Source organism: Bidens hawaiensis, unplaced genomic scaffold (assembly GCF_021521415.1).
Source record: "Bidens hawaiensis isolate Kalapana, Puna unplaced genomic scaffold, B.hawaiensis_p1.1 tig00003902_1, whole genome shotgun sequence".
Taxonomy (NCBI): Eukaryota; Viridiplantae; Streptophyta; class Magnoliopsida; order Asterales; family Asteraceae; genus Bidens; species Bidens hawaiensis.
The window spans coordinates 819,138-839,750 of record NW_027491226.1 but is presented as its reverse complement, the minus strand read 5'-3'; the positions used below and the strand labels follow the sequence as shown (position 1 = coordinate 839,750).

Below are 20,613 nucleotides of genomic sequence, written 5' to 3'. Positions count from 1 at the left end.
ACCCCTAAAGGACTTGAACCACTACACATGGTCTTACATATTCTATTATGGTATATTTTTATTACATCTTTGCATATTACGCCTAGGAAAAAGACATGGGATATAAACTAATGTTTTTTGTAATCGTGTTTATTTGGAGGTCACAACCATTTATGGTTCCCACATGTTATAGTACTGGGAATTATGGTTTGGTCTATTGTTGTGCTTAAGGACATATAATATCTCCTTATTTCATATATGAGTTTATACCATTTCTCAATAAGGAGATATACTATTATTATTATTATTATTAAAGGCTTTAAAAGAGAATTTAAGATTAAGAGAAAATGTCTAGTTGAAACTTGTAAGTTGTAACCCATTATTAATTAAGCTGCCAAAGTTGGCGTGTCGCCTATGTTGATATAAGAAACCAAGCATCATTTCGTAAGGTTTAAATTTACAAAATAAAAAGCAATCATACAATTAATAAAAACTTTCATTAAACTGATGATCAAATTACCCTAAGCCAAGTGGTTGAGCGGGATATCATCTTTGTGTTTCTGCCTTCCATCTCCATCTCCATCTCGCTTTACCAGCTCATAATCCATCCGAGTCATCCTTCTCTTGCCACGTCCAACCGTTTTCATCACCTTCATAATAATAACAATAATATCTTCACCATCACATGATGCTACCAGGTGCTTCTGGTTCACTGAATACAATATTTATATATATACATACATACATGGCCCATCGATCGATTGGTCCAGGTATGGATATGCACGATACCGATCGCTATGAGCTTGTCAAGGATATCGGCTCCGGTAACTTTGGAGTCGCCAGGCTGATGAGGGATAAGCACACCAATGAGCTTGTTGCGGTTAAGTATATTGAGAGAGGTCACAAGGTTACTTACTTACTCTCTGTCTCTTATTATTATTATTATTTTAAAATTTTAAATATATGTTCTGCTTACTGGATGTTCACGTCATGATTTGATTTTAGGTTGTTATGGATTTTTTTTTCAAATATTTAAGACTATTATTATTATTATTATTATTATGAACTTTTGGCAACTTTTGCTTCGCTATATATGTGATGTTTATCGTGTGCCTAAAGCAGGTTCGTGTTTGGAAAACATGGCACGATTAAGATCGTGTTCGTCTCTAGCGTCACTGGTAATCGTGTCGTGTCTGATCTGCTATGATAGCCCTTGAAATAGATGGAAATTGATGTCCTAATTAGAGAGGGAGTTAAGTTGTTGTAATAGTTAGCATGTTCATGTGGTCACTTTGAAAGTGATTGATAGGTTTTTAGGTTGATCGGCTTGGTTTGTTCGGTTTTCGGTTCAGTTAATAACCAAAACCAAATTTGGGCTTTAGTTTTTTACTTAGAAATACATGAAATGAAGATATAAATACATAAAATGGTGGTATAAAACATGAAATTGAGGTATAATAGCTACAATATATGAAAATATAAATTGTTCGGTTCGGTTAACCAGTAACCACTTTTCGGCTATCGGTTAATTTCGATTCGGTTTCGTCGGTTTTTGGTTCGGTTCGGTTATTGCTCACAAACAAGTCTTGATGATTGGTTTGAACTAGCATCCAAACACCATAAGCTGCTATTAATTCACCTGAAAAGAAGTCAATAACAGGACAGTCACTTCATCTTGTTGATTTGATGGATTCACTGTTTACAAGTTCTAGTGAAATTGATTGTTTCAACGTTCATCCTCCCTAAAAAGAGACTCAATTAAGGTTATCTAAATCCCATTTTTGTTTAGAATTAGCTACTGTGGTATGAGATTCGGCATGCATGATTGTTGTTAAGTGAGTACTGGTAACAGGGGTGACAAGTGATGGTATAAATATTGGTTAGGCGGTCTAATATTATAACTAATTTGTATTTATATAAAAGACTACCATGTACAATATCATACCTATACAGACTGTTACTTGACTCCCTTATCATGAATCTAACAGATAGATGAAAATGTGCAAAGGGAAATCATCAACCACAGATCACTAAGACACCCCAACATCGTCAGATTCAAAGAGGTTCTTTCTTAACACTTTTTTTTTCAGAACACATTCGAAAGGTTAAAATAGTAATTTTTCAAAACAATCATATATAATATTTTCAAGTGGATATCTAGGTCCTTTTGACACCAACACATCTGGCCATTGTAATGGAATATGCATCTGGAGGCGAACTATTTGAGCGGATATGCAATGCTGGCCGTTTTCCAGAAGATGAAGTTTGTATATGACACATAATTTGCGTTGTTGTCTTTTGTGTTGTTTGTATTAAAAAAAAACATCAATGATGTGTTGTGTTGCAGGCGCATTTCTTTTTCCAGCAACTCGTATCAGGAGTGGGTTACTGTCACAATATGGTATTTAACTAAGACTGTCTTCACACAAATGTATTGATGATCTTTTTTCTTAAGTGCATAATGCAAAACATGGTTTTTGTACCATGTAGCAAGTATGCCATCGGGACTTGAAACTGGAAAACACACTTCTAGACGGTAGCCAATCTCCAAGGCTCAAGATTTGTGATTTTGGATATTCAAAGGTACTAATTATCATATCATTCTTCTGTTCATTAATCTTTAGTTCTAACCCTTGTATTCTTTGTTTTATGTATTCAGTCCTCTGTTCTGCATTCACAACCAAAATCAACGGTTGGAACGCCTGCATATATTGCTCCAGAAGTCTTGCTTAAGAAAGAATATGATGGCAAGGTAAATCCATCAACAATTTCTTAAAAAATGATTTTCATTTATGACTATATTATGGTGCAAATAATATTATGAAATCAGATGGCAGATGTGTGGTCGTGTGGTGTAACGTTATACGTGATGCTAGTGGGAGCATACCCGTTTGAAGACCCTGAGGAGCCTAAGAATTTTCGAAAGACAATACAGGTCAGGATCATTAAAAGTATTAGTCTTCTTTTTGCAATGTTTATGGTATTTTAGGAAGGTCACAAACACTCAAACGCCCCGTTTGCAGTTATTTGACTCAAATTGATATCTTGTTTTTGCAGAGGATTCTCAATGTTCAGTACTCGATTCCGTCCTATGTTCATATATCCACAGGGTGCCGCCAATTGATGTCCAAAATCTTTGTAGCCGATCCCGCTAAGGTCTGTATACTATATGTGTTACATTTTCATATATTTATGCATACTCTATGTGGTGTCAATAGCTTGTAAATGAACCAAACGTCCAATGTATTGTTTGGTGGGAAGGCCGTAAATTTAATAAGCGAATGAACGCGAACAAAAGTTTTGGTTTATTTAGTTAAACGAACGAACATGAACACATCTTGTTTGTGTGTTTGCAGTCATCTATGCTTATTATTTTACGTTTGTTTTGGTTCGCTCGTTTATGTTCGTTAATATATTCATTTAAAAATTTTAGGCCCATTACAATTTATTCTAGTTTTAATAACCTTTTGAGCCCAAATTTGTTGTTCACGTTTACTTTTAATTGTTTTAGTTCAGTTATGTTCATTCGTTTTCGTTCATCAACAGTTTGTTTATATTGTGAATGAATGAGCATAAACAAACACGAACACAAATGCTTTCTTTTTCTTTAATATATTCATTTAAATTTTTAAGGCCCATTACATTTTATTCTAGTTTTAATAACTTTTTAGGCCCATTACATTTTATTCTAGTTTAATAACTTTTTAGGCCCAGCAAGTGTTGTTCACATTTACTTTAATTGGTTTTAACTTAGTTATGTTCGTTCGTTTACGTCCGTGAACAGTTCATTTATTTGAATGAACATAAACTAACACAAACACAAACACACACATTTTCTTACGAACGAACACAAACAGCAAAACCATATTTGTTTAGTTGTTCATGTATCGTCGTTTGCTCGCTTAAAGTTAAACGAATGAACATGCTCCGTTCATGTTTGGTCGGTTTGTATACAAGCTTAGGTGTCAATTTCAACCCGTTTACTTATAAAAAGACAAAAAAGAAACGGGTTAATTGATAAAAGTAGTCAAATTGGTCAAAACTCGCCTAAAGTGTATTTTCAATTAATTAAAAATTTAGATATATAACTTTTGTTGTCATATTTGCCCAAAACCCGTTTTGACCCATAACCCAACCCACATGTTTGTGGCTGACTTTGTAAACGCCATTATTTTTTGTTTGTTTAAACATCATCACTTTGTTAGTTACTGATATAATTCCCTGTAACGTAAAACAGCGGATAACCATGGAAGAGATTAGAAACCACGAGTGGTTTATGAGGAACCTTCCGGGTGGCCTAGTCAATGAGAATGCAATGGATCAGTTTGGGGGACCCGAGCTACCGACCCAAAGTGTTGATGAGATCATGCAGATAATTGCTGAAGCGACTATCCCTGCGGCTGGGGCCAACAACCTCAACCAGTACCTTACGGGCAGCCTGGATATCGATGATGACATGGACGAGGACCTGGAAAGTGATCCAGACCTCGATATTGACAGCAGTGGGGAGATTATATACGCAATGTGAGTTTTACATATACGCCCTTGTAACTGTCATCATATGCCACGAAACGCCAGCTTGTGTTTATACTTGTATTGCACTCATAAGTCATAAAATGATAATTGTTGTATAAATGACTGAGTTGTTGTGGTTCTATGAACTCTAGCTTCTTTGTTTTTCTTCCTTTCGGTTTGCCATTGCAAGTGGCCCGACTCAACCCTGATCATTAGGCTTATGGAAATGCTGTGTTAAAAGTTTATGGATTTAAAAAATTAGTTCTTGATCCAAAATATTATCTTAGGGTCATTGAAAGTATTGATCTTCTTCTTGTGAAGTTAATGGTATTCTGCTTACATAATAGATGCATGCTACTTTATAAAGAAACAAAAGAATAATGTTTGATTTACTAAACTCTGTTAATTAACAAAATAGAAAGATAATTAAAATTAATATCTCCAAATGACAAATAATGAAAATTAATCGTCTCATTGTGTTCATGTAAATCAACTCCTAGGTGAATACTATCTGGTATATATTATGTGGCTCGCATGTTATTAGTAATGCCGGTTATCCCGCAGTTATAACATTTGAAGCCAATCATTTTGAATGCTAACATTTGTACCGCTTAAAAACCATCACATCGATTTAGTGAGACAATACAGATGATACGCATGATTCATGCCATTGGTTGTTCGATTGCACGTGCCAAGTTATTACAATGTATTACAATTTACGAAAGCTAAAACATACTAGTTAATTTTTACATAGGTTATTTGTTCCAATAATTTCACGTGTGATCCCACAAGACCTATTTTGAAAAATATACTTAAATCCTGAACGCAATATAAGCCATGTTTTGAAGTCCATAAAAATTTAAAAAGCATAAGAAACGTGGTGTGTCATCGCTATTTGGTCCGCTTAGACATATCACACCCCCTAGTGCTCCTTGGAAAGCTAATGAGACGTCAAAGGACCGCAATGTATTTAAATGTTAATTTGCAACTACCTACCAGGGGAAGATTCTCTCTATAGTGTTGTTGGTTATACGAATCATGTTGGTTAAGAGTTTAGTTAAATATGTCTTCAAATTATATGATGAGTGTAACATTTTAATAGTCGAGTACCTCCTTAAGATGTCTATAATCATTGTAACATAATTACATTTTGGTAAATAAGTAACATTAAAATCAAATGTAAGATATGATATCAATTGTGACGGCGTAAATTGCTCTTTAGTTTGACACACCAATGATTGTTTGAAATGATTCCAGAGCATGGCATTTATGCCGAGTGCATCCCCTTTCATTCACCTTGTGATGGTAAATCATCATCATGTGTATGCGATGTTGTTGTTTATCCATTAGCTATGATAAGACACGAGTAAAGTTATCGAGGATGTCCCATTCTAGTGGACTAGACATATGGATAAACGTCATCGAAGTAGAAGGCTAATCAAATGATGAATCTACAAAATTGAATAGATAAAGAACCGACATATACTCAAAACACTTCAATTTCAATCATCGAACCATTCTCACAATAAAATTCTTTTTTTCTTACAACAATAATAATAATATAAGATTTACGAAAAGTATTGACAATACTGAGGAAACGAAGTAAATCTAAGAGGAGAAGTAACATGTGTATAGAAGGAAAGAGACGTAAAAACAAATAATAAGCAACATATATACAAACAATAGAAATTTATAAATGTGTAGGAAAAGAAAAGTAGTAAAGGACGTGAATTTTAAGAAACAAATAAAACGTAAACTGGTATGTTTGACCATGCGTTAAAAATTGGCTACTTGAATATTCTTTCTTTGCTTGCTGACCGCTTAAATTTACCGGCCGCCGTATTCCGCAACCGCGATACGGCGGTGCACTTCTTTATTGATACTTGTATCTCAAATTCTCCGTAAAACCCTAGCAATTCGAATTCCAAATTACCAAGTATTAAAACTGGATTATGATGGAGGAGGATAAGTACAGTGTTGAATCTGCAGAAGCACTTGCCAACGAAGCATCGGTGAGCTTTTGTGCAATTTTATTATATTAATTTATTTTTTGTTTTTGTTATTGTTATTTTGGTTTATGTGATTTTGTTGTTTCTAGCGGCTGCCGATATCGGAGGCGGTGCCTGTATATGAGCAGCTTCTGGCCACTTTTCCCACTGCTGTAAGTTCATTATTATTATTATCAGAATTATTTTTTTAGGGTTACTTTTTAGATTTCAATGTTAGGGTTTAGTTAGGGGATGTGATAACCATACGCCAGGCAGACTCGTATAGAATAGAGATCAAATGCACGAAATGCCTCATATAGACCCTGATCAACTGAAGAACTACATGCCTCGTATAGGTCCTATACAACTTATACACTTCTTTGTGGATGAACTATTTTCCTTGTATGACTCATATAGAAATATACGACTCGCGTATTTAACGGTCAACAATGTCTGACAAAGGGCTGAACTTATACAACTCATATAGTCATATACGAGTCGTATAGATGACACATGGTATTTGGGCATAAGGTAGTGGTGCTGGTGTCTGGTCAGTGGGAGCCTTAATTAAAAGTATCAACTGTTGGAAAATGATTTGCATTTATGATATACTCCAAACTGGTAACGATAGGAAATTCGAATATGAAAGGAAATCGGAGACTAACGAACACCGTGATACAGAAACACCACACGAGAACTTGTTAGGGCTACTCGATTTAACTCTAAGGATACAGAATCACCACCTTAGTTTTAAAATCGAATCCAAAGAACACCACACAAAGAAGCCAATTTTGTGCTAGCAATGGTAAAGGCTTACTTGTTATTCACGAGAGAGAAAAACCAAAGAAAAGTTAACATAAAATTCACCACCTTCATTGAATAAAAAGAACAGTAGATATAGGAAGCAAAACCCTACCCACGTTCTAATTCTAGGAAAAACAAAGTACTAGTTAAAAAGCATAAAGAGCAACTAGCCAACTCTTAAACAAAATGCAGTAACATGAAAACTGAAAAAGGAGTGGGGATAACCCACTCATGGTGGAAACATGGGTATTGAAAAACCCATGGATTCTTCAACCTCCCTCATGAGGCTCCACCTGAATTAACTTCAACCCGTTGCCCACTGGTCCATTTTGTCCACTTGACCCATATTTCATAATTGGCCCAGACCCAATCCCCTTTTGAATAGGTTTACCGCTATCATCCCCTCCACCTTTGAGAAAGTTTGCCCTCAAACTTGATGGAGTAGGTTTAAACTCGAGTACAGACGACTTGCCAAAAGAAGATACCAAAAGAGCTCGCTGACCACGGTCATCGGGTGATAGGGGTAGTAAGGTAATTTTCTGGCCATCTTTAATAAACGAGCAGGTGTTCTTATGCCCATCATGTATGACTCTCCTATCAAATAACCGTGGTCGACCCAATAACACATGACATGCGTCCATGGGAAGGATGTCACACCAAATCTCTTCCTTGTACTTCTGTCCAATGGTAAATGGTATGAGAACTCTTGTTGCGACTCTCAAGCCTTTGCCTTGGTTGAGCCACTGGAGATCATATGGTGAAGGATGACGTTCAGTTGGTAGATTCAATTTTGTGATCAGGGTTTGTGACGCAGCATTAGTACAGCTTCCACTGTCGACAGCAAGTGAACATACCTTGTTCCGTATATTGCAGCGAGTACGAAACAAGAACTCTCGTTGTACATTATCACCTTGAATTGTGGTTCCACTTAACACCCGTTGCACCATCAAACAGTCCCCTTCATCAGGTCCTACTACTACCTCTTCTGCAGGTTGTTGTTGGATCTGTTTGTCATTATAATGGGGCCAGTCAAGGCTTCAAACTCGGTTAAAGTAATGACACGTTGTTGGGGCATTCGGATGCAATATGTCCAAATCCTTGGCAACGAAAACAACGCCTTGAGTGTTTTGATGCAGTGTTTGAACTCTCGGGTGAATCATTCGTCTTCGACGGAATGGTAACAGCAGGTGTAAGGGAAGGAGTGTTTGGTGTAGGTACTGCAGCTTTAACTAAAGACTTGGACATCTCCAACTTGCCTCAAGCCTTCTGTTGAGCCTCGACTTTGTGTGCCAGGAGGATGAGTTCAGCCAAGGTTGAGTATGATTGCAACTCGATCACATTAGCAATTCTTGGTTCTATTGCTCCTAGATATCTCACAAGGGTTTGCGGGTCATCATGGTTCAAATCACACTTCATAAGAAGGTGTTCAAACTCCTGGGAAAGCTGTTGAATGGTTCTTGTTCCTTGCTTGATATTATGGAGCTTAGAGAAGTTCTCTTGGAGGTAATACACCGGCATGAATTTGGCTTTCAGCAACTTCTACATTTTATACCATGAACGGACCTTACTTTTACCCAATTTCTCCCGTTGTGAACTGATATTAGCCCACCATGTTGAGGCGTATTTTCGCAGTTTCAAAGCGACCAACTTTACCCGTTTTTCCTCCGGTGTTTGTTTGTTGTCGAACACTCGTTCAAATGTGCGTAACCAATCGATAAACTCATCTGGATCCAAGCGTCCATCGTACTCAGGTATGTCTACTTTGATATCATTGTTGTGATAGGCTTCACGGTGCCGGCGACCATAGGGGTTGTAATCCCTGGCATCTGAACGAACATCATCATCTTCATCTTCTGGTTGGTATCTAGGAGGGGTTCGTTCCCGGCCCCGCTGTTGTTGCATGGCGATGGATAGTTCACGAAATTGGTCTTGCAATTCTCTTAGTTGTTGTTCAACAGTTCTGGTCTCGTAAGCCATTATTACACAAATCAGGTGACAAAAAAAGGCAGCAGATATTGAGGGGATGCAAGAGCAATTTGAACACTAACAGGTAGTGAGATTATGAGTCGAAACGATCAGTTTCGGCTCTGATACCAGATGATATGCTCCAAACTGGTAACGGATAGGAAATTCGAATATGAAAGGAAATCGGAGACTAACAAACACCGTGATACAGAAACACCACACGAGAACTCGTTAGGGCTACTCGATTTAACTCTAAGGGTACAGAATCACCACCTTAGTTAAAAATCAAATCCAAAGAACACCACACAAAGAAGCCAATTTTGTGCTAGCAATGGAAAAGGCTTACTGGTTATTCACGAGAGAGAAAAACCAAAGAAAAGTTAACATAAAATTCACCACCTTCATTGAATAAAAAGAACAGTACATATAGGAAGCAAAACCCTACCGTTCTAATTCTAGGAAAAACAAAGTACTAATTAAAAAGCATAAAGAGCAACTAGCCAACTCTTAAACAAAATGCAGTAACATGAAAACTGAAAAGGGAATGGGGATAACCCACTCATGGTGGCAATGTGAGTATTGAAAAACCCATGGATTCTTCAGCCTCCCTCATGGGGCTCCACCTGAATTAACTTCAACCCGTGCCCACTGGTCCATTTTGTCCCTTGACCCATATTTCATAATTGGCCCAGACCCAATCCCCTTTTGAATAGGTTTACCGCTATCAATTTAGTCAGACTTTCATTGCGTGTTTGGTTTCAGGCAAAATATTGGAAACAATATGTAGAAGCACATATGGCTGTCAGTAATGATGATGCAACAAAACAGATATTTAGTAGATGCCTATTGAATTGCCTGCAAATACCTCTATGGTATGCCATCATTCTTTTATTATGTGCTTGTATGATTCTTTGGTGCTAATATATATGGGATTATTCTGATTTATTACGCGTTTTGTAGGCGGTGCTATATTAATTTTATCAGGAAAGTCAATGAGAAGAAGGGGTTAGAGGGTCAAGAGGAAACCAGGAAAGCTTTTGATTTTATGCTCGGTTATGTTGGTTGGTTTCTTTCCTTGTTATCTGAAACGACACTGGTATCGTTTTGTTTTTTGCTACTATTCATATATATTATTGATTTGTTTTCATGTCTTTATGAGCAGGATCTGACGTTGGTTCTGGACCTGTGTGGACTGATTATATTAACTTTTTAAAATCTTTACCGGTTAGTAAGCTATTTTTGGTTTTCTACACATTAACAAATTGTATCATTATTTCTGTCAACTATATAAAAATGTGATGTTGCAGGCTCAAAATCCACAAGAAGAGTCACAGAGAATGATTGCTGTGAGGAAAGTTTACCAAAAAGCTATTGTTACACCTACGCATCATATTGAGCAACACTGGAGAGACTATGAGAATTTTGAAAATTCAGTTAGCCGTGCTCTGGTAACTTTGTTCGGCCCCGTTTGTAATGACTTTGATGACAGCTATATATCTTGATTGATGATGTTATATATAATGCAGGCCAAAGGACTGGTATCTGAGTATCAGCCAAAATATAACAGTGCAAGGGCTGTTTATAGAGAGAGAAAGAAATACTTTGACGAAATTGATTGGAACATGCTTGCTGTTCCACCATCTGGTACTGTTAAGGTAATTTACCGTCTATTCTTTTATTGTTTATATATTTTTCTCTTTGTTGTTTATATAATTGTTTTAATAGTTTTCCTGCTTTGATAGGAAGAGTCGCAGTGGACAGCATGGAAGAGATTCTTAGCCTTCGAGAAGTAAGCAAGAAGCATGCTTTTCTTGTTATTATGATCTTGCATGTATTGCATCTATTTTATTTTAGCATGAAATATGTTTTAACTTCAAGGCTGTGTAGTTCATCTCTTCAATACAAATATTTAATTTTTCAGGGAAAATCCTCAAAGGATAGATACCGTGTCTGCTAACAAACGCATCTCATTTACATATGAGCAGGTATATTAAGTTAGTTTTTATTATTTTAATCGTAATAGTACTTTACTGTAATTAAAAGGCAGATGTGTGTTGTAAGGCCCGTTACCGGTAGCCCTACTTTCGTGTTGGATTTACTCATAAACACAGTTCTAAATATCAGAGTTAATTAAAACATTTACGCGGAATATAAAACTTTCATAAAACATTACATAATTCATAACTTGTCTCAAAATATCCTTTGTCTTTCAACATTAAAGTATTAAAATTTAAACATCATAAGTCTTCAGATGCCAGACTCTTGTTCAATGCCACGTGTCTTCTCAAGCGAGCTGCCTCATCCTACTCACATGCGTGCATACTAAAAGTCAGCTACGCTGAGTGAGTTCTAGTTAATCGTACACTATACAATACACATAAGCTTATATTCTTTCATGCATACTTTCTTACTTTCATACTTTCTTACTTTCATACTTTCATATCTTACGTTATAAAGAGCATTATGCCCTACATTCCTCGAGTATTATTAGGGCTCGGTACCCTCCTTCCTCGAGTATTATTAGGGCTCGGTACCCTCCTTCCTCGAGTATTATTAGGGCTCGGTACCCTCCTTCCTCGAGTATTATTAGGGCTCGGTCCCTCTTTCCTCGAATATTAGTAGGGTTCGGTTCCCTAGTTCTCGAATATTAGTAGGGTTCGATTCCCTCTTCGTTACCATACAACCATACATCATACCTCGAGTATTATTAGGGCTCGGTACCCTTTTCGTAACCATACAACCATACATCATACCTCGAGTATTATTAGGGCTCAGTACCCTTTTCGTAACCATACAACCATACAACCGTCATTTCCTTCTTTTATTAACTTTATCACATTCATACACATAAGCATACATATCATACTTACCTTATACATAGCGCTACAACCTGACAGTACGTGCAATATCTGAAGATCGTTCACGTACCATCAAGCAATCATTCATACATATCATATCATTCACATAAGGCATACACTTATCTCTTAGGATAAGCGTATTAACAAACATATCGAGTATGCACACAGCCCCGAAAACATAACACATAAATGGGGCTAGAAACTCACCTGAACACGGTTACGTTCACCGTTAATTGTAATCCCTTTCTTCAGTTGTGCACGGCTGACTGTATAACAAGTATACGTATCAATTAACTATCACTTCTCATAATGTATTTCTATCTTTATATGACCCACAACGAACGGGGGTCCGGGGGCAGCGCCCCTGGCAGCGTGGTCTAGGGGCGGCAGCCCCTAGCAGGGTCCAAGGGGCAGAGCCTCTGGCTGGGGTCGAGCTGCCAGGTCAGCTTGGAAAAATTTTATTTCCATTAACTGTCTTAACACATTTTTCATTAGATTTTTAATTTATTTTCTAATCGAACTTGACTTTAAGCGAAGTTAAACCTTAGGCGAACTTAGCTTTAGGCGAAGTTAAACCTCAGGCGAACTTAGCTCTAGGCGAAGTTATCATCAGGCGAACTTGGCTTTAGGCGAAGTTACCAGTTAGGCGAACTTGGCCGTAAGCGAAGTTATCAATTAGGCGAACTTGGCTTTAGGCGAAGTTACCAGCTAGGCGAACTTAGCTTTACAGCGAAGTTGCCATCAGGCGAACTTGGCTTTAGGCGAAGTTGTCATCAGGCGAACTTAGCTTGCAGGCGAAGTTTATCAGGCGAACTTAGCTTGCAGGCGAAGTTATCGCTTTGAAGGCGAAGTTGCCCAGTTGCAGGCGAAGTTGCCCATATCAGCCGCTGTTTTAGTTTCTGACCAGCATTTCGAGCTATTTTAACACCCTTGCTATGGTTCAACATCACCCACTACGCTTCCCGACCATTTTCGGTCGTATCTATACTATAAAACTTGGATCTTTAAACTTCAAAGATCAAGAATCATACCTTTTTGAGCTTGTTTGGATCTCGTTTACTTGCTTAACCGCTCTCTCTCTCTCTCGGACCTCTCTCTCCCTCTCCTCGGCCGCCGGTGAGGGTGGTGTGTGGTGTGTGTGTTTTGGAGTGTGTTTAGAAAAGTGGTGGAAATGAAGATATTTTTGGGTTCAGGGGATATTTATATCCTTGAAATCCCATGGATCTAAGGCCCATTCTCGTTTAACCTATTTCAATTAATCCAAGTCCATGGCCCGCTCCTTACCCGATATTAATTAACGCGAAATCACTAAACATAACTTTCTTTATTCATCATTAAAATTTTAGGATGTTACATGTGTTTGATTAACAAGGGTGTTAGTGACATCTCTTCAAGCTATGCCAGTTATTTATTTATTTATTTTTTCTTTCTCCAAATATTAACTTTTTAATTTCTCTTATTCTAGTGCCTCATGTATTTATACCATTATCCGGATATATGGTTTGACTATGCCACGTGGCATGCAAAAAGTGGTTCAATAGATTCTGCAATCAAAGTATATCAACGGTCTTTGAAGGCCCTTCCTGGTAATGCAGTTTGACATTTATAATTAAAAGTAGAACTGTATATCTTTATTATTTTATAAACTACACATAGTCAACTGAGCTGACTACCTCATGTGTAGATTGTGCAATGCTAAGGTATGCTTATGCTGAACTTGAGGAATCCCGAGGGGCAATTCAGGTATTATACTAATAATGGAACATGAGTATGCCATATGTGATAATCCATTTTCTAACTTTCTTGTCTTTCAGGCTGCCAAAAAAGTATATGAAAGCCTCTTAGGTGATGGTGCTAATGCAACTGCATTATCACATATACAGGTATATTTGTAATAATGGCATGTGAATATGTCATATATTTAAAGAAAAACTTACTTTGTTCTCAATTTCTATGTTTTATAATCCTTGCAGTTTATTAGATTCTTAAGAAGAACGGAAGGCGTTGAAGCAGCTAAAAAGTATTTTTTGGATGCACGCAAATCTCCAAATTGTACTTACCATGTTTATGTTGCTTATGCAACAATGGCATTTTGTATGGATAAGGATGCGAAGGTAAGTGATTCTCTTTGACTTTGACCACCACATTTTACAATATAAGCATTTTCTTTTGTAAACAGATTGCACATAATGTGTTTGAAGTAGGGTTGAAAAGATTTATGCATGAGCCTGGATACATTCTTGAGTAAGTATGCGTCCTTTTAAAGATTGCATTTGTAGGTCAAATTGTAGTTTATGCATAATAATTCTTTTACTTCATTACAGGTATGCAGATTTTTTGTCACGTTTGAACGATGATAGGAATATTAGGGCTTTATTTGAACGGGCTTTAAGCTCGCTTCCACCTGAAGAGTCTGTTGAGGTGCATTCTCCATCACTATAATTGTATCTAGTATAATAATAATAATAATTAAATTATTAATTGATTGCGTTGAAGGTTTGGAAGAGATTCTCTAAATTTGAGCAGACATATGGAGATCTTGCTAGCATGTTAAAGGTAATTTCACATACTTTATATCTATTTTATATTTCCAATATAATTTTTTTTTGTAATACAGGTGGAACAAAGAAGGAAAGAAGCCCTTGCAAGAACAAGTGATGAAGGTTCATCAGCTTTAGAGAGCTCATTACAAGATGTAGTTTCAAGATATAGTTTTATGGATTTATGGCCGTGCTCTTCAAATGAACTCGAACATTTATCTCGTCAAGATGTACGCTATTTTCTTATTAAAGTTTTAATATCAATATTCAATAGAGTACACGTATTTTCTTATTAAAGTTTTAATATCAATATTCAATAGAGTATGTGCGCGTGTGGAAATTTTACCAGATTATTTGCTTTGTTTCAGTGGCTTTCAAAAAACATGAAAAAGAAAGTTGAGAAATTAATTCCGGGAAATGAAGCAGGTGTTGTAGTTATTAACTTACTATTATACCTTTTTTTTAAATGTTATTTATTTATAGTTACTGATTATACCTGAATGCAGATAAAACATCGGGACCACTTTTAAGTTCAAGCATATCGTCCAAACTTATTTATCCAGACACCTCAAGGATGGTGGTCTATGACCCGAGGCAAAAACCCGGTATGTTACAATGTCAATCTGTATATATTTAGTTATTATTTTTGTTTTTTATTTATACTTATTATCTTTTCTCAGGGTTAACTACACCTGGTCTTCCATCTACTGCTACTCCATTGCCTAGTTCTACTGCACCAGTATTGTTAACCACTAGCGGAGTGCCAGCTGTCCCAAATATTATTCCAAAAGCTTTACCTCCTGCTCTGGCAGCGTTTATAGCAAGTTTGCCTCCTGCAGACGGTAATGACGTTTAATCATGTTGACTTTGACTTGATGTTGACTTATTTTGACCATTTGTGCGTCATCTTTCAGGTCCATTGCCTGATGTTGATTATGTTCTATCAATATGTTTGCAAAGCACTTTACCCGTCGTGGAGCCCGGGAAATTAGTGACTCAGCCACAAGTAGGCCCGACTTCAAGTGATGTGTCGGGATCAAGCAAATCCCATTTGTTCAAACCAAGAGACCGACAAAAAGGGAAAAAACGAGATGCAGACAGTATGTTATTAACCATTTCTTTGTCTATTTCTGTTAAAAAAAGGTAGCAGTAGTGACCCGCTTATATACAAATGGGCAATCGTGACTTGTTTATATACAAATGGATCAATCTGGATTATGTTGACATTTTATTTACTCTGTTTGACCCGACCCGTTTATATACTCTATGATGTATTTGACGACTCGTTTATGTACAAATGGGCAATAATGACCTGTTTGTAAACAAATGGGTCGGTCTGGATTATGTTGACCTTTTATTATTTGACTTTATTTGAACTGTTTAGGGCAAGATGATGATGACACAAGCACTGTTCAAAGTCAACCGCTGCCTAAAGATGCTTTCAAGATAAGGCAGCTAAGAAAGGCAAGAGTTGCTGCTGGAAGTATACAAACAGGAGCTGCATCATATGGTAGTGTACAAACGGGATCTGCTTCGTATGGCAGTGGATTTTCAGGAGAGCAGTCTGGTAGCTATGGTTGATGATGAGAGTCGACCATTGACCAACTAGTGAATCGGGTAAAGAAGTTACAAACTGTAGGCCTGTGGGTATCTATTGTAGCTGAGGGAGCCAAGGTGTTGTACAAGTGTAGTACTAGATTATGTTCTTTCAAGAAACATGAACATAAAGATCTTTGTCGACTTCGAAACAGTTCATGTGACTTTTCTAATCTTTTATTTACTCTAGAGTTAATTGCACGAATGGTATTATCGCTTGATCTTATAAATTTGGTTCTCAACTTCATTAGTTACATAAAGACCTTTGTAGCAACACTGCCATATCTTGATTAACCTAAAAATATCCCACTCTTTCTCCATCTCCTGTGATCACTCATCTTTTGGTCCTTCGCACTCTTGTCGGTTTTGTGCCTAGTTCAAGAACAGAGGGGCGGGCAAATAATCGAATTAACTGAACCGAACAATTAACTTATGGTTTGGCCAAGCAATAACCGATTAATTGAAAATAAATGGGTTGGCTTTGATTATGGTGTGTCATAATCGAATTAACCTGAGTGCTGTCAGTTTGAAATAATTTCTACAATGCACTAGAACTAAATTTTAAAGCAAACATCATTTTATTATGTTCCTGTTATTTGATGTGGGACAAGTATGCATATGTTTTGAGAATAACGTATAATACAAGTTGGGCTTTTGTAGTAGCAGAAATGAGCATTGGTAGCTCTGATAGCTCCATATCTAATTGTAAAACCATTTTCATACTGTATTCTTCGAGTGATTACCCATCGGGTATCAAGCATAACCGTGGGTGTTAGGTATACCTATTAGTTTATTAAAGCATATGCACTGAGGTTTTCAAATATATTTTTTTCCTTCTGTTTCAATGTCTATATAGTTTTATGTTTGATAAATGACATGTATATATCATCACAATAAAATACTTGAAATATAAAGAATTGCCATCGGCTAGAAATCGTCAGTTGCATTGGTAATGTTTTCTTTTTTTTTTTGCCAAAAATTGCCAATTGCAGTGGCAAAAGTCACTTTTTTGAAATAAATCGCTGTTAATATTTTTTACCTTTTCAGAGATTCCCTACACTCCTTCTCTGCACGTCTTATACACCTACACCTCCAACAGCAAATCGCCAATAGCAATTTAAAAATAAAAAAAAGAAAACAAAAACTTAGTTGTGATCAATCCTTAAAAGACGACACTACTTGTGCTCACATGTTTGAAAAAAGCAATAGTTTTTTTTTTTTAATCTGATATTATTTGGAAGTAAATGCTGCGTAGGCCAATTACTTTGGGCCGAAAAAAATGAACCGACATGAATCGAACACACACCTTCTGATCTGGAGTCAGACACGCTACCATTGCACCACAGATCCTATTTGTATTAATGATAGTATGTAATATTTTATAACCGTTATTTATTATTATTATTATTTGTATCAGTTGTAATGTTATTGCGGTGAATGACATTTTTCATTAACACTAATTTAGTGAAATCTACCCACGAGTTGGGCCACTCTATACAAGTTTGTTTGCGTTGCATTCAATATGAATAATAGCACTATGGAAACAGATCAAAAATTCTTTATTTACACAAGCAATAGAAATGCCAATTTTAAAGGGTCAAAACAGGTCTAAGAAAAATTGACTAGACTCAAATGGATTGATCAAGGTTATGCGGGTCAAAAGTTGCTTCAAATTGGCTTGATAGCTAGAATTACTATTCTTGGTTCTTCCACAAAAGGTAAAGAGAAAGCTTCCCTCATAAATGATACAGGTAGATCAAGTTAGACCGGCTAGATTTAGAAATATATAACAATAACAATAAAAAAAATAATTTTGCTCATCATTTCAATTATATGCGGGATCAAGTGTTACAACAAATTACTTAAAAAAATTATAGATCAGCTTTGTTTTTAGCTTGTCAAAAAGAGAATTCTTGTTTGTTGATTTTATGTTGGCTCAATTATTGTATGGCCCAAGAAACGGGTTGGTATAAATGTGACTTATCCAACAAGTTGGTTGGTATAAGGATATTCGAGCATGCTTGAGATTGAGTTTGAAAAATGCTTATTAGCTTATTGGTGTTTTTAAAAAAGCAAATAAATTAAAATGTATTTGGCAATCACAAAAATCTTTCATGTTTTAGTTTTTTGAAATGGTTAAAACGCACTTTTCTAAAAGCTCCAAATCTTGGCTTTTTGAAAAAGCCAATAATCTAATAAGCATTTTTCAAACTCAATCCCAAACATGCTCCTTTTTTGAACGACAGTTGAAATAAGGATTAGGATTAAACAAATAAGTTAATCTCATGTTAGCTAGCTATTCGTTTTGTGTTAAAATAGGTTTGCATGGCTAGCAAGTTTGGTTAGTTTATTAGTTTATATAGATGATTCGAGTCATAAATCCATCAAGAGAATTGTAATCAGTTTTGAGATATTTGCTGATTAACATACACAAGTACTTAATAAGAGTGGTCAGTGTTTGCAGGGAATTTCGGTTCATGAACGTTACTTGGCGTGCAAGGCTAAGTAACATGATTTAAGGAGTGGATAATTATAAACAATTAAATGTGCTCAGATTTCATTGTTAGTATAATTATCATGTCCTATTATTTAACAATCCTAGTTGTAGTCTAAACGTGATATGTTAGATTAAATACCCGTGCTTTGGGGTTTAAAGATTGTAATATGAGTAATTGAGTTTTGTGAAGTTTCTCAATAACAAACACGTCTGTGTGTTCGTGTTCATGTTCAAAATCTGGTACCAATTACATTAATTGGTATCAGAGCGTTCGACATACCTTGGAACCGGCTTAAAGGTCGGACATGGGCAATTGAAGACTGGAGTGACCTACGACGTGAAGGAACTCCCACCGGCGATCAGTTAATCGCTGGTGCTTGTCGGCGTGTGCTACAATCGAAGTGTGAAGGATGCTAGACTTCATACGTTAATACGTGAATTTGATGGTTTGATGATGAAAGAAACCGAAACAACTGACGAGTATGCCTCGAGAATAACCGCAATCTCTTCTAAAAGCAGCCACACTTGGACAACCATATGAAGAAAGGAAGCTAGTTCAGAAATTCTTCACAAGCCTGCCGAGCAGTTTTATCCAAGTTGTAGCATCCCTTGAGCAAGTGTTAGACCTTAAAACAGTCGGTTTTGAGGATGTTGTCGAGAGGTTGAAGAATTATGAGGAGTGTATCAAAGGACACGTATTGCGTTCTGAAGAAGGCAAACTTTTGTTTAATCATATGAAACCCTATTCGAGTTCGAGGCAGGTTTCACGCGAATCGAGCAGGGGTCGCGGGAAAGGTTCGAACCTAGGACGTGGTAGTGGACGTGGTGGTGGACCTGGCAATCAGAACCGTGGTTCACAAGGAGGGTCCATTGAAGGGGATAAACGAAAGGTTAAAAAGGATATTCGGAAGTTCAATGCTTTCGGTGATGAATATGGTCACTTCGTCTCAAGGTGTCCAGAACGAAAGAAGGATAAACAAGCAAATTTGGTCGATGCAAAAGAAAAAGACCCGTCCCTCTATATGGTGCAGTGTGTTCAAGAAAAAATGTACTTGAATGAACAGAAGGTTATACCAAAAGATTATGAGGGTGGTTCGGACGAACAAGACTTGTGGCATTTGGATAACGGGGCAAGCAACCATATGACGGGTAATGTATCTTTTTTCTCTGAATTAAATAAGCGGGTTGGTGGCAAAGTTAAATTTGGAGATGGGTCTTATGTTAATATTTGCAGGAAATGGTCGATATTGCTAGTCGGTAAAACGGGGGAGCAACAATTACTGACTGGTCTTATGTTAATGCATCTTTTTTCTCTGATTTCAATCGGTTCTCTGAAAAAGAGGGTTTTATTCGGCATTTAACTGCTCCTTATATACCACAACAAAACGGTGTTGTGGAGAGGCGGAACTGCACGATATTGGATATGACTCGGAGTATATTAAAAGCGAGACAAGTTCCGAATTATATGTGGGGAGAAGCGGTGAGGCATTCGAACGACGTGATTAATAAAATTCCAACTCGAGCGTTAAAAGACAAAACACCGTATGAGATGTTAAAGCGAAAGAAATCGGATCTTAGATTTCTTAAAGTTTTTGGATGTGTTGCGTATTCAAAAGTACTTGGTGGAAATATTAAGAAATTAGACGATCGTTCGACTCGTTTAGTTTATCTCAGAAGTGAGAAAGGTTCGGTGGCGTATCGTTTATACAATCCATCGACTAGGAAAATTGTTGTGAGTTGAGCGGGTGACATGGAGTTTAATGAAAAACAAGGTTGGAATTGGGGTAAAAGTACCGAAATAATCGACGAGCAGGATCGATCACCTGGTATGTATTGGGTGAACTTTGGTGATGAAATCGACACCGGAGAAG

At 36.8% G+C, this 20,613-nt stretch overlaps 2 protein-coding genes across 2 annotated transcripts; both read left to right on the top strand.

Annotated features, from left to right (window-relative positions):
- The first annotated feature begins 757 nt into the window (after positions 1–757).
- Positions 758–4,563, top strand: LOC143624585 (serine/threonine-protein kinase SRK2E-like). Its single transcript, XM_077095185.1, has 9 exons — positions 758–886; positions 1,968–2,042; positions 2,141–2,242; positions 2,327–2,380; positions 2,470–2,562; positions 2,639–2,731; positions 2,810–2,914; positions 3,037–3,135; positions 4,217–4,563. Exons 1-9 carry the CDS (start codon positions 758–760, stop codon positions 4,505–4,507), a joined length of 1,041 nt encoding a protein of 346 aa, XP_076951300.1. The 3' UTR covers positions 4,508–4,563.
- A 1,883-nt stretch (positions 4,564–6,446) lies between these two features.
- Positions 6,447–16,469, top strand: LOC143624609 (cleavage stimulation factor subunit 77-like). The gene is made up of 22 exons (XM_077095196.1): positions 6,447–6,506; positions 6,593–6,655; positions 10,014–10,123; positions 10,212–10,312; positions 10,414–10,475; positions 10,559–10,699; positions 10,778–10,906; positions 10,994–11,040; positions 11,173–11,236; positions 13,575–13,695; positions 13,794–13,852; positions 13,924–13,992; positions 14,083–14,223; positions 14,289–14,353; positions 14,434–14,530; positions 14,606–14,665; positions 14,727–14,879; positions 15,018–15,075; positions 15,156–15,254; positions 15,330–15,491; positions 15,564–15,749; positions 16,034–16,469. Exons 1-22 carry the CDS (start codon positions 6,447–6,449, stop codon positions 16,228–16,230), a joined length of 2,244 nt encoding a protein of 747 aa, XP_076951311.1. The 3' UTR covers positions 16,231–16,469.
- Positions 16,470–20,613: the final 4,144 nt, after the last annotated feature.

Excerpts from the sequence above, each read along its gene's own strand:
- LOC143624585 (XM_077095185.1), top strand. The coding sequence starts at position 758 with ATGCACGATACCGATCGCTATGAGCTTGTCAAGGATATCGGCTCCGGT. Across the intron at positions 887-1,967 it reads ATATTGAGAGAGGTCACAAG|ATAGATGAAAATGTGCAAAG; the intron begins GTTACTTACTTA and ends TGAATCTAACAG. Across the intron at positions 2,732-2,809 it reads AGAAAGAATATGATGGCAAG|ATGGCAGATGTGTGGTCGTG; the intron begins GTAAATCCATCA and ends TTATGAAATCAG.
- LOC143624609 (XM_077095196.1), top strand. The coding sequence starts at position 6,447 with ATGATGGAGGAGGATAAGTACAGTGTTGAATCTGCAGAAGCACTTGCC. Across the intron at positions 6,656-10,013 it reads TGGCCACTTTTCCCACTGCT|GCAAAATATTGGAAACAATA; the intron begins GTAAGTTCATTA and ends GTTTGGTTTCAG. Across the intron at positions 10,476-10,558 it reads ACTTTTTAAAATCTTTACCG|GCTCAAAATCCACAAGAAGA; the intron begins GTTAGTAAGCTA and ends GTGATGTTGCAG.